The sequence below is a fragment of the Loxodonta africana genome, chromosome 16 (genome assembly GCF_030014295.1).
Source record: "Loxodonta africana isolate mLoxAfr1 chromosome 16, mLoxAfr1.hap2, whole genome shotgun sequence".
In the NCBI taxonomy this organism is placed as follows: Eukaryota; Metazoa; Chordata; class Mammalia; order Proboscidea; family Elephantidae; genus Loxodonta; species Loxodonta africana.
This window is the reverse complement of record NC_087357.1, coordinates 66,792,885-66,806,597: the sequence shown is the minus strand read 5'-3', so window position 1 is coordinate 66,806,597 and position 13,713 is coordinate 66,792,885. Positions and strand designations below refer to the sequence as shown.

Below are 13,713 nucleotides of genomic sequence, written 5' to 3'. Positions count from 1 at the left end.
ACTTTGCTGAATATTTCAAACTTTTCATGACAAAATGTTAGGAAAACACTTAAAGCTGTCCATTTTAAATCTGTGCATTTTAATGTATGTCTTAATAAAGTTGTTTTTTAAAAGTAACATGTATTAATTCTAGATGAGCTAAAAAACCAGAGAAAAGTACAAGAAAATTAAGACTCATTTGACCACCTATGACAAAGTCTTGCTCTCCATCCCCTCCCCTGCCAAAAAAACCAAGCCTCTCAATCCATCAGCTCAAAGGAAAAATGAGACAGAAGAACGTGCTAAACAACACCGCAAGGATAGACGTACCAATCCTCAATATTCTGTATAAATGGAATTCTATAGGATGTTATCATTTTTATCTGGCTTCTTTCACTTAGCATAATGCTTCTGAGGTTCATCCATGTAGTGTTTACAATTTTTGAAGTTTTATAAAATTAGTTTTCATTTATTTATTTCATCAATAAATGAAATCACCAAAATTGAGATGTGGAAATCCAGGAGACAAACTATGAGTTTTTTTCCAACAGAATTGCAAGGAGAAGCCACTGATTAAAAGGATAAAGATACTTATCAACCAATGGCAACGTAAGGATCTTATTTGGATCCAAATGCAAGCAAACTACTGAAAAAAAAAAGACAACCAAGGTAATGTGCACAGTATTTGATACTAGGAAGTACTTTTAATTTTTTTCTACTGTGATAATGGCTTTGTGGTTGTTTTTATTTTGTTTTTTAAGAGTCCTTACCCTTTTAGAAATACGTGCCATTACATGAAGATGAAACGATGACCGGGAATGCTTTACAAGCAGGGTGAGGAACATATTGGGGGGGGGGGGAGTGGTACAGAAAAGATAATTGCTACAGTCTTTTTTTTTAGTGATGAGTACATCGGGTTCCTTATATTCTCTTTCTGTATATTTGAAAACGTCCTTAATAAACTTTCTTGCACTGATAAATTTTACATGCTTCCTGTAAAATTTTTAACCATTCCAAAAAACCCAAAGCCTCTTTTGACAATCCTTTACTAAAACGGTCCCCTTCCCAGAAGGAATCATTGTCATCAATTTGATGTTTATTCTTCCAACCTGTTATTGCATATTTATATAAATACCTAATGCCCATCAATAAATGAAAGGATAAATAAATTACAGTATATTCATACAACGGAGAGTATTCAGCAATTGAAAGAAATAGATATTTCTCTATGCTTTTCATGTTCTCCATGAGCTTAGGAAAGGCATCCACTTAGCATTACTTGTGTATATTTTTAACAACAACAAAAAAAAGATTCTGTACGTATTACCCTGTAACTTGTTCCTTTCACTCTCTTTAACCATTGCATTGTATTCTATAGATTACACTACTGTTCATCAAAACTTCCATTTTCCCTATGTACACATATATGCATATCTAGTAAACGGAAAAGGTGACAAATATGGTACACACCTGACTGTTATAAACAGTGCAAATATTGCCTTTTAATTTTTTTTTAATACGATTAGTTAAAATTTTCATGGAGTTAAAATTATCAACCTCTTTCTTTTAAGGTTTTTTCTTCTTACTTTGTGTTTAGAAAGGTCTTCTCTTTCACAAAGTCAGGTAAATATTCATCTACATTTGCTTTAAATTATTTTAAGACTTAACTTTTTTAATCTTTCTGGAATTTCACTGGTATACAGTATGATATGAGCTTTAGCAAATTATCCCAGCATCATCCTCTCCTAACCTACGTGAATTGCCTCCTTTCTCATATTCTAAATACTTTAAGTCTGCCTCAAACTTGTTTGTCGAGTCAATTCCAACTCATAGTAACCCTGCAGAACAGAGCAGAACAGCACAGGGTTTCCAAGGAGGAGCAGCTGATGGATTCGACCTGCCGATCTTTTGGTTAGCATCTGTGCTCCTCACCACTGAGCCACCACGGCTCCATGTATCTGTTAGGACTTGACTATTCGCATACTCTGCTTTCTTCCCTATTTATTCTATTCTGCTCCTCAGTCTTATACACAGGTATCTTATCGACGAGGGGCAAAAAAGAGAGATTGGGGCTGAATAGTTACTCAAAGCTAAAGTTTAACTTCAACAAACTTCAAAAGTAAATATCAACTAAAACCTAAAATCTATCATGCTGGAAAGCTACTTACTTCCACAGTAGTTGCAGCCTTTTGAGTCATTTTTCCAACAAGGTCAACCTGTTCATATCTGGATTTCATGTACTTTTTTGCAACTTTGTATACCCACTGTGGGCAAGTTGCAGAAAAAAGTAAAGTCTGAGGGTTGTCTTCAGAATCTTAAATAAACAAAAAGAATTAAAAAACTTTATCATCCCACAATGTAGCCAGCTCTTGAAAAATCTCCCCAAAGTTCCAAGAACTAATGGAAAATCAAAAACTTAGGGTTAATTCTGAACATGTAGGCTTCACTTCAACTATTAGAACTTCCAACTTTCAAAACTGGGGCATAATATAAAGAAAACTGAACCCAGGAGGCACGTAAGAATTTAAAAAGGAATACTGAGCAAAGAAGTCAGTAAAATGAGTTAGTAAATTTAACTAATGACTAAAAAAAACAATACATGAAAGAAAAGACAGAAAGCTCAGAAAATAGTTGAAGTGTGCTATCATCCTTTCTTGTTCACAAAGAGAACAGATACTAAATAATTTTAGCTTGGTTAGAATGCTAGGAGACAATGTGATAAAAATCATTAAATAAAATATTCACAAACTTTTAGACAGAAAAATTGCTAATGTGCTTATTTTGCATAAAAAATATACCAGTTTTGTAGGATTCATGGATAATGTCTTCAACTTGTTCAGCAAAACCTAAATCTAACATCTGATCCACTTCATCAAGCACAACATGACGGAGTTTAGAAAGATCCAATCGGCCACTCTGCAGATGGTCTTTGATACGGCCAGGGGTCCCAACCAAGATGTCAATACCATTTCGAATATGATTAACTGTGAGAGGAGACAAATATCAGCAATAAGGAAAACTCAAATGTACATGTTCATATTATTTCCTTATATTTAAGTAGCAAACACTTTGAGCTACCACACGTATTTACTCACTTTGGCTTTGATACGATGTTCCTCCATAAAAACACGCCACGCTGAGTTTCCTAGTTATATCTTTGAAGTCTTTGGCTACCTGGTTTGCCAGTTCTCTTGTTGGAGCCAAAACGAGTACCTGAGCAAAAGATTTAAAAAAAAAAAAAAAAAAATTTTCCAAAGACTTCTGAATTCGAACTGAGACGACGTTTTTAAAGTGCATTTAAAACTTGGGAATTTCAACATCAATACTGTATTTAAAGACTGCCAACAAGTAACAACAAGCGTAATAACCAGTTGCCATCGAGTAATTCTGACTCACAGTGACCCCACGTGTATGAGAGTAGAACTGTGTCTACAGGGTTTTCAAGGGCTGATTTTTTTTTAAATGATTGCCAGGGCTTTCTTACAAGGCACCTCCGCATGGATTCAAACCCCCGACATTTTGGTTAACAGCCAAGAACGTTAACTATGTGCATCATCCCGGGACTCTCCAACAAGCACAACCGCTTATATTTACTACACGTTCTCACTTTCTTCAGGTCTCTTTCCAAAAATCATTTTCTCAGTGAGATTCCCAACCCTTTTTTCATGTCCCCCCCTTTTTGCTTTATTTTTCTTCCTTAGTACTTATACCATATAAAATATTTATATTTCACTTATTTGCTTCTTATCCATCTTGCCTACTAAAAGGTATAAGCTCCATAAAGGGTAGGGATTTATGCCAGTTTTGCTTACCATATTCCTTACATTTTAGTGTCTGGCACATAACAGAGACCCAAAAAATACTTGTCAAATGAACAAATGTTTACCCTGTGCCAGTTACTAAGTGCTTTATATGAATACGTAATTTAATCCAAACAAACACCCTAAAAGTTGGCATCATTATCCTAATTTTGTAGATGAGGAACCTGAGTCTTAGAGACGTGAAGGGTCTTGTTCAGAATCAAATAGAAATGGTGAAGATGGAATCCCTAAAAACAAAAACAAACTCACTGCCATCGAGTCGATTCTGACTCATAGTAACCCTCCAGGACTGGGCAGAACTGCTCCATAGGGTTTCCAAGGAGCGCCTGGTGGATTTGAACAGCTGACCTTTTGGTTAGCAGCTCTAGCTCTTAACCACTACGCCAGCAGGGTTTCCTGGAATCCCTAGTAACATCTTTTTAACATAAAAGCTTTTAAAGATGTTGTTGGGATTGTGTTCTATTACTTGTAATCTTCTCCAATTTCACCTAAGGAATACAACTCTCCAAAAAAGATTTGTCCTGAAAACCAAGATGGCCAATCCAATCTGGGATAGTTTTTCCAAGACCATTATGATTTAATTACATTCACATATGTGAATATGCTTTTATAATGTACAATAAAACCTTCGATAGCCAAACATGTGCAAGGCAGAAGCCTGTCAAAGAAGGAAAACTCATATTTTCCACTAAAAAGAGTAACAGACAAGTGGTAAGATGGCACCCTGTCAACGGCGGAAAACTTGCTAGACCTGAAAAGGCCAGACAGTCCCGCTGAGTTCTGGCTCTCACAGATTTAACCATTTGGGGATCTTTCAAAGAACAAATAGTTTTAGTCAGATCTGTTCAAGTTACGATGCTGATACTTTCCTTTCTTAACCAGTGTAAAAGAGATGAATATTTTACAAACCTTAAAGTGAACACAGGTTCTAAAAAGGTCATATTTTAGCCTCAAATTTCACTAGGTCCCCTAGTGCGCCTGACCCAAGCCATGGTGTTTTCAATTGCCTCATATGCATGTGAAAGCTGGACAAAAGAATAAAGAAGACCAAAGAAGAATTGATTCCTTTGAATTATGGTGTTGGCAAAGGATAACGAATATACTGTCAACTGCCAGAAGACCAAATAAATCTGTCTTGAAAGAAGTACAGCCAGGATACGCATTAGAAGCAAGGATGGCAAGACTTTATCTCACACACTTGGGACATGTTATCAGGAGGGATCAGTCCCTGGAGAAGGACATCGTGCCTGGTAAAGTAGAGGGTTGGCAAAAAAGAGGAAAACTCTCAAAGAGATGGAGTGACACAATGGCTGCAACAGTGGGCTCATGCATACCAAGGATTGTGAGGATGGTGCAGGACTGGGCAGCGTTTCGTTCTGTTGTACAAAGGGTTGCTATGAGTCGGAACTGACTCGATGGCACCTAACAACAACAGGTCCCCTATGTTCTTTACTAATTATAAATGAATACAGACATTTAACACCTCAATAATACAGAAACTAACACTGTAACTTCTATAATACTATTCTTAAGAAGTCAACCAGTGAAATAACAAATACTGAATATTTAAAATATTGAATATTTACTAAATGACCAAATGAATAAACATCTTTTTATAGCAAATTCAATATTCATTGTTTAAAAGCAAGGGCCAGGACGAAGGACAAAAAAAAAAAAAAGGACACTAAATACATTAACTGTGCATATTCCTAAAATAAGATATGCTGGCTTCAAATATACAAAGTTATCAAAGATGTCTATGGGTCCACAAACATATGCAACAATTACTTCAATTTCACTCTGCCTGAGATTTCTTTACGCTAAAATTAACAAATTTTTGCTTTAGGACCCAAACTTTTATCTTATGCCAAAGGGTTGACTTTTCTATCTCGGAGGTACTTGAACTAAAGACTAATATACTCTTTCCTTTTCTATTTAAATAATGTTTAAAGCCTTTACTCCCTATCATGGTTACCTTTGGTGAGCGGCTTTTTTTAATTGTCTCTTGATTTCTTTGGAGTCTTTCAATCAAGGGAATGGCAAAAGAGAATGTCTTTCCTGTTCCTGTCCGCGCTTGTGCAATTAAGTCTTTTCCTTCATATACAGGACCAAAGGTCTTAACTTGAATGGGAAAGAGATATGTTACCCCTCGACCTGTAAAATGAGATTTCATTAAAATTTCTTTAAGAGTAGCATTAAGAAAAAAATGTATTTGTTTGAAAATACATTTGATTCCTCAATGTCTACCTAAAGATACAACACTTAGTGACATTCACAGTTACTCCTACCCCAAAGAAGAACTATGAAACACTTGGCCTAACTTCTGACAAATACATGTAATTCTCTCAGATTAAAAATGGGTCAGAATACTGACAAGAATGATGTAGCATTAACTGTATTTCTCTATGATTTTAATACTCTCCATTTTGTTAGGAAAGGCACAAAAAATTATAAAATCTAACTGAATATTTGCATTCAGATATCCATTAAAATTCAGAGTACCTTTCAGAAGTTTTATAGTCTCTTCAGAAATCGGGAAATTGGAGAAGGCTCCTTCTTTCTGTTCACGTGTTAGGGTCTGTCGAAATAAAAATTCTAAATAGTATAGTCCATTTTTGACCAGTATTTAGAATCTTTTACTCATTTCCCTCCATTTATTCTTTTGTTCGATTTTACTAAATGAGCTAATAAATCAACTTTAGTTAGTACTTGCAAATATTGTACAGATTAACTTAGAGATAAATTTCAAAAGTATTCCTTTAAATAGCAAGCTTACTTAAACATGTTCCCATATTTTTTATATGTTTAATTCACACATAAAACTCCCTTTAGAAATAAAACTACTGTATAAATCAAAATATATCTCCATCTAATTAAGATATCAAAAAAGCTATTTTACAATCTAAATCATAATCATAGATACAGATAATATCAACTATAAGGGTTAGCACAAGGCTGTAAGTCAGGCCTAAAAGAAATTATACAATGGGGAAAGTAAACTTTTTCCAAAAATAAAGTTAGGAAGTTGCTCCGTGGCTTAAAAACTTTTTTTTTTTTTTTTTTTAAGGTCTCACTAATGCATGGAAAAGCTCCCGTAAGCTTGAAGAATTCTTTTACATACAGGTTAGCATGACATTACCATTCAACATCTACCGAAAACTTTGTGTACTAGTCAATGTGTATACAGAACAAAGACAATACACCTGCCCAGTAAAATTTATTACTCATGTGTTGAAAGAAAGCAGTCCCAGAACAACACACAGTATTTTACAAACTGGGAACCAGAGTAAAAGACATAGTATCAAAATTAAAACTGTAAGTTATTTAAAAAAATCTCAATGCTATTATCTTTTTAAGATTAAAATAAAACATTTACCACAAAAATAACTTTCATCATAGAAATTTTAGAAACTACAGATAAACAGAATTAAAAAAAATCTATAATCATCTAAAACCATATTTGAAACACACACTCCTCTAATCCTCACTCTACGTGTGTATACATTTTTTTAAAATAAAGATCATCCTGTACATACAGTTTTGTAATATGCCTTTTTCATTTAACAAAATACACTGAATAGGTTTCTAGCATTCTTCTACACCCTTTGAGATAGCTACTGCATGCATATAGCATATTTTATTAAACCAACTTCCTCCTGCCAGAAATTTAGGATGTTGTACATTTTTTGCTGTGATCAACAATGTCACTGTGATAAGCGTACTTCTTCCTACATCTCTACACACCTCATGAATATCTCCTCAGGATAAATTCCTAGAAGTAGAATTCCTGAACCCTAATAAAATCTAAACAAAATAATTAACAGTTAAGCCTATTACAGTACAGAGCACTGTATCTGGCAAAATCCCAAAGAGCAAGGAGCAGCCTGTCCCACTACTAGCAATATAGATTTGTAGGGCCTTATTTAGCTCAACTTTCTAGCATCTGTGTTTCCTGACAGACAACAAATTCACAAATAAAAAAGTACCCTATTGTAAGGCAAGGACTCAACATCTTTTCCCAAAGTCCCCCAAAGAGTACACAATGAATCATAAATGTATTTAAATTATCAATAATTATCCAATGTAAAGAATTATTAATTATACAGAATATAAAATTTTTTCTTTCTGAAGACCTGAGTAGTATGCTGAAAAATTGTAGCACCTAGATGAACTCTGCTAAAGTAATATTGCAGAAGAGTTTTTAACAACTTCCGTTCAAGAAAATATCTACTCTAACAGATACTGGTAAAAGCAATGAGTCCAGGACTGTAGGCTCTGTACAAAGCATGTTTTCTACGCCACCCCCCCCCAAAAAAAAATTAATACCCAGAAGACTGACAAGGAGGACCTTCCTCCAGAGCCGACAGAAACAGGCCTTCCCTTGGAGCTGACACTGTGAATTTGGACTTCTAGCCAGCCATCCACTTGTGTTATTTCTGTTATAGCAACACTAGATGACTAAGACAAAATTTAGTACCAAGAGAGTGGGGTGCTGCTCTAAGAGATACCTAAAATGTGGAAGCTGTTTTGAAACTGTGAATGGATAGCGGACTCTGAAGGAAGTGAGAACTGTTAACACCAGTGAAGGCGCAGATGGTGAGAAGCAGCAGCAGACAACCAGCAGCAGCAGACGACCAGGAGTTGCAAAACCAGGAGACCAGCGTGACACTGCAATGGAGCCAACCCACGGAGCGAGAGAGCTGAGCGCCTTTGTAGCAGAGGCTTCCTGGCAGGTTGGGGTGCCTCCTGGCACAGATCGGTGAACTAGGCTTGCTGACCCACAGAGCAAGAGAGTTGAGTGCCTTCAGTTTACTGGGGGAGTGCAGTGCCTCCAGGCACTTACCAGTGGAGCTACAGAGTGTTTCTAAGGGTGGAGCTGCCACCCAGATGGACTAGGAGAATGGCGCACCTAAAGCTGAAGGAGCAGAGCTGCTGTCCCAATGGGCCTGGAAGGCGGTACTGAATCCCAGGGCCAAGGGGCCTCCGCTCAGAATCCGGAGGGCAGGGCCATTTTGTAAATTCTCTCAGAGAACAGAGGGTCATTTGCAAAGTATTAAGGACTAATATAATGTGTTCTGCTGACTTGCTTAGTGTCTGTTATGCCTTCTTTCCCTCCAATTTTTTCCATTTGTAATGGAACTATCTACCTTGTGGCTGTACTTTGGAAGCAAATAACTTGTATTATAGACTTCGCAGATGAAGAGGGATTTTTGGATTTCGGACTTGGAGTTGATTTAAGACTTTTGCGATGATATGACAGGGTGAATATGTTTTACATGTAGCAAGGACATGAATTTTTAAGGGCCAAAGGATGGAATGTCATGGATTGAACTGTGTCTCCCAAAAATATCTGCCAACTTGTCTAGGTCATGGTTCCCAGTATTGTACGACTGTCTACCATCTTGTCACCTGATGTGACTTCCCTAAGTATTGTAAATCCTATTACTATGATGTAATGATGGCAGTTATATTAATGAGATTTACAAGATTAGATAGTGTCTTAAGCCAATCTCTTTTGAGATACAGAAGACAGAAGCCAGCAGAGAAACATTGGGACCTCGTCACACGAAGAAAGCAGTGCCAGGAGTAGAGCGCATCCTTTGGACCCAGGGTTCCTATGTGGAAAAGCTTCTCCTAGTCCAAGGGAAATCTGACGAGAAGGAAACTTCCTCCAGGCCCGACAGAGACAGAAGGCCTTCCCCTGGAGCTGACACCCTGAGTTTGGACTTCTAGCCTACTAGTTTGTGAGAAAATAAATTCCTCTTTATTAAAGCCATACACTTGTGGTATTTCTGTTATAGCAGGAGTAGATGAATAAGACACTAAAATAGATGTCTTCAGGCCATTTTTGTATGTTTCATTTGTTTTAAAAATCCAAACAGCTTTACCATTAATGAATTACAATAAGACCTCAAGATCACCTGCAAGTTGCTATTTGTTACAGAAGGAGAAAAAGCAGAAAGCCTAATACACAAAGTCAAGAGGCCTTATGCACCTTGTTTCAGGAGGTCACAAGTCAATTCATGAGTACTGGTAGGGTCAGAATTAACCATAAGAAATGCAAGTAGATGGCCACCAAAAAATAATTCAGAAGAACTGTTTAGGAACCCAAAAATACAGAAAAGGTTTAAATTTGACCACCACCTTCCAGCCCAAGAAATGACAATACAATGTAATAAGGGACCCAAAAAAAAAAAAAAAACCTTAGATTTCAGGTGTATAGATACCCTGGTCTAACTGATTATTCCACACTAAACAGGAAATATTGTAGAATCAACTGTAATCAGCCTAAAAATTTAAATTAGCCTGTATTTGAAGAATCATGTCAAATGCAAAACAGAAATCATCCATACCTCTTCTAGTTTATTATCACTTGATCTATGGGTGGAACCATCTAAGGATGACACTCGCTTTGACTTCTTTTCACATTCGTCAACATCACCATTAGGCAGATCTTTTCTTCTTGACTTATGAGATTTAGAGAATTCATCTGAAAGTCTACTAAATCCTTCTTCAGTGTCTCCATTTAGCTTCTCTTTCATTTTAGCTTTTTTTGCCTTGGGAGCATCCAGGTCATCTGTAATACCATTTTCTCTTGTTTCTGATTTCTCATCTGAGTCATAATGGTGCCTTGACTTCCTTCTATCACTCTGTGAAAACACAAAAAAGCAGTGACAAGAGGATCACAAGGTCTCATCTCAAGACTTCAGAGCATGACTCCCCAACCAGTAAAACTCAATCTACCAGTTATCTAGAAAACCCACCTGGTAGAAATCCGGACTGGTCCCTTAATGACAAGGTGTAAGCTTCACCTATCTGTCTCATCCCATCTCTTACATTCTCAAGACCTAGCCTCCGGCCCCCTCTAATCCATCAGCAGATGAAAGAGAAATTAAAGCAGCACGTTCTCAGAAAAAGAATGAGAACCTCATGTTTATAAATTAAAAAATAAACGAAAAATTTAACATCTGCAAGAAAAAAAAATTAGTATTTATTGAGTATCTACCCAGTAATTTTTGCTTACCTTGTTTAAGTCTTCACAACAACCTTAAAAGGGAAGTACTAGTCCATAGCTCCTTATCCGAAATTCCAATATCCAAAAAGGTCTGAAAATTTAAAGTTTTTTGGAACTTATCTGGAGGTAAAACCTTACCTGACCTGAACTCATGTGGCAAAATTTGACCTGAATTAATGTGAGGCTATTTATAGTCTTTATTTATTCCCCTTAATATGAATAAAGAGAGTCCTGATGACACTGTGGTGAACTGCCTGGCTACTAACTGAAAAGTTGGTGGTTCGAACCTACTAGCTGCTCTGCGGAACAAAGATGTGGCAGTCTGCTTCCGTAAAGATCATAGCCTTGGAAACCCTATGGGTCAATTCTACTCTGTCCAGTAAGGTCACTATGACTTGGCATCAATTTAAGAGCAATGGGTTTGGTTTGGCATTCTTTTAGCATGTGTTATTTAATATTAAGGTGTTTAATTACAGGTTACAGCCCCAAACCCTCTTAGGGGTGTTACCCTTCAAAAAACCCTCAAAATTCTGAATTCCAAAATACATCTAGCCCCTGGGATATTGAATAAAGGATAGTGAACCTGTACTACTTTTGCCATTTTACAGATGAGGCAAGGAAAATTTCTTAGAACCTAAGACCCCAAAGTGGGATTTCCTGCAGGTGGAAGTGCTAGAAATTCAACCTAACCCTGTCTGACTTGAGAAGCGCAAGCTCTTTTCACACTATGCTCCTCCCTGAACTTTGATAATTAACAGGTTAAAGAAAATCAATCAAAATAAAACTCAATCATCAAAAACTCTAATTGTTACATACCTACGGAAAGACAAGTATTATTAGTAAACCTGGCAAAAAAAATTTTTTTAGTCAACAGAATTTTTTTAAAAAATGAGTGGACTATTCTGCACCTTTAGTTTTAAAATATCACTGGTGGCCAGTGTTTTAATATTTGCAGACCACAAGAAATGATTTGGAAATTCAGAATTATTTCATCAGATATTCCAAAAAAAAAAAAAAAAACTAGATAGCAGTGATTGGTGGGAGTTCCTGGGTGGTACAACCAGTTAAGTGATCAACTACTAGCCAAAAGGTTAGCAGTTTGAACCTATCCGGAAATGCCTCAAAAGACAGGCCTGGGGATATGCTTCTGAGAGGTCACAGCCTTGAAAACCCTATGGGGTAGTTCTACTCCGTAACTCTTGGAGTTGCCACGGGTCAGAATCCACTCAAGGGCAACTAACAACAACCGTGATGGTAAAAACTACCACCACAACAATTTTCACCATGACTTGTACAATTTTTACCATGACTTACGCAATTTTTAGAGTGTCTTTACGTAGTTTTCTCACCCATAAGATAGGAGTTGCTACAAAAATTGAATAACAATGTTTTTTTTTTTTTAACATTTTATTGTTGTTTTTAGGTGAAAGTTTACAGAAAAAATTAGTTTCCTATTCAACAATTTACACACGGCTTGTTTTGTGACACTGGCTGTAAACCCCTGAACATGTCAGCACTCTCCCCCCTTCCTCCTTGGATTCCCAAGTCCGTCTGCCCAGGTTTCCTGCCCCTACCGTCCTTCTAACCTTTTTTTTTGGGCAAATGCTGCCCTTTAGGACTCGTATAGTTGATTGTTCTGAGGTGTACATTCTTCACTGGTATTACTGTTCATTTTATAGGCCTGTCTACCATATGGCTATAATGTGATCTCCAGGAATGACTTCAGTTCCAAGTTTGAAGGGTGTCTAAAGGCCATAATCTCAGTCTCTATGAGACCAGTAAGTCTGGTCTTATTTATGAGTTTGGATTTTGTCCTATATTTATTTTGTTCTGTATTTTTCTCCCTCTCTGTCCATGACCTACTACTGTGGTCTCGGTTAGAGTGGTGGTAGTAGCTGGGCACCATCTAGTTTTTCTGGTCTCAGGCTAGTAGAGACCACGGTTCATGTGGTTCATTAGTCCTCTGGACTAATTGGTCTCTTCAGTCCTTGGTTTTGATCACTCGCCTTTGCTCTAGACAGACAGAGACTGATTGTTGTAACTTAGATGGCCACTCACAAGCTTTAACGACCCTAGTCACTGCTAACCAAAATACGATGTAGAACATTGTCTGTATGGATTATGATATGCCAATTAACCTAGATGTCCCCTGAGACTATGAGGGCACCGCACCCTAGCCCTCAAGCCCAGTATCTCAGTCCTGGGAGGTGTATGGTTATGGCTAAGAAGTTTTCATGGCTCTGTCCTCTGCATGCACTACTGCATACATGGGCACATTTGCAGCATGTACACACATACATGTACATGGGTGTACTTCAATACGCCCTCCCACTCCTGTTCAGCTTACATATCTACGTATGTATCCACTTGTACATTACTGTTTTGTTATTACTGTTGAACATGTTTTGTAAACAGTACAGCTTTACGTGAACATAAGTTATATAGTTATAGGTTCTATCATTTGATCTTTAGTTAACTAAACTAGTCCCACATCTCTCCAAACCAATAGGTTCTACAGGAAAACAAGGTTATTTATAGAGTTAACCTTGGGGTTTGCTTTGCTCCTGGGCCCAACACTTCAGGGGGAAGAGGAAGCAAGGCAAAGTCAGACCCCTAGGTCCAAGCTCAGCAACATCCCAAGGTGATGAAATACACTGTTTCACATCAGACGCACAGGGCTTGACATTGTCCATTCCCTTAGTTTCTGTGACACTCTGTAATTCCTCCTATCCTCTTACCTCTATCACAACTGCAATGGTTCCTCTCCCTCCTTCTTCTGTGGATGTTCCTTAAGTCTCTTTCCTCTATGACTTCCACACCATTTCCTATCTCTTGCATACAATTTCCATGGTTTCAACAAATATTTTCAGGCCCCCTTCCTCACTTGCACTCATTTTG

At 37.2% G+C, this 13,713-nt stretch overlaps 1 protein-coding gene across 3 annotated transcripts in view; it reads right to left on the bottom strand.

The window, feature by feature from the left end:
* Nucleotides 1–13,713, bottom strand: part of DDX50 (DExD-box helicase 50) — a 40,060-nt gene that overhangs the window by 24,729 nt on the left and 1,618 nt on the right. For all 3 annotated transcript variants that reach the window (XM_064269650.1, XM_003409301.4, XM_010589184.3), the window contains exons 2-7: nucleotides 10,154–10,450; nucleotides 6,303–6,378; nucleotides 5,776–5,954; nucleotides 3,075–3,192; nucleotides 2,778–2,963; nucleotides 2,148–2,293 (exon numbers count right to left, since the gene is read on the bottom strand). In XM_064269650.1, coding sequence (XP_064125720.1) covers nucleotides 2,148–2,293; nucleotides 2,778–2,963; nucleotides 3,075–3,192; nucleotides 5,776–5,954; nucleotides 6,303–6,378; nucleotides 10,154–10,450 — 1,002 coding nt within the window. The remainder of the gene's footprint in view (nucleotides 1–2,147; nucleotides 2,294–2,777; nucleotides 2,964–3,074; nucleotides 3,193–5,775; nucleotides 5,955–6,302; nucleotides 6,379–10,153; nucleotides 10,451–13,713) is intronic.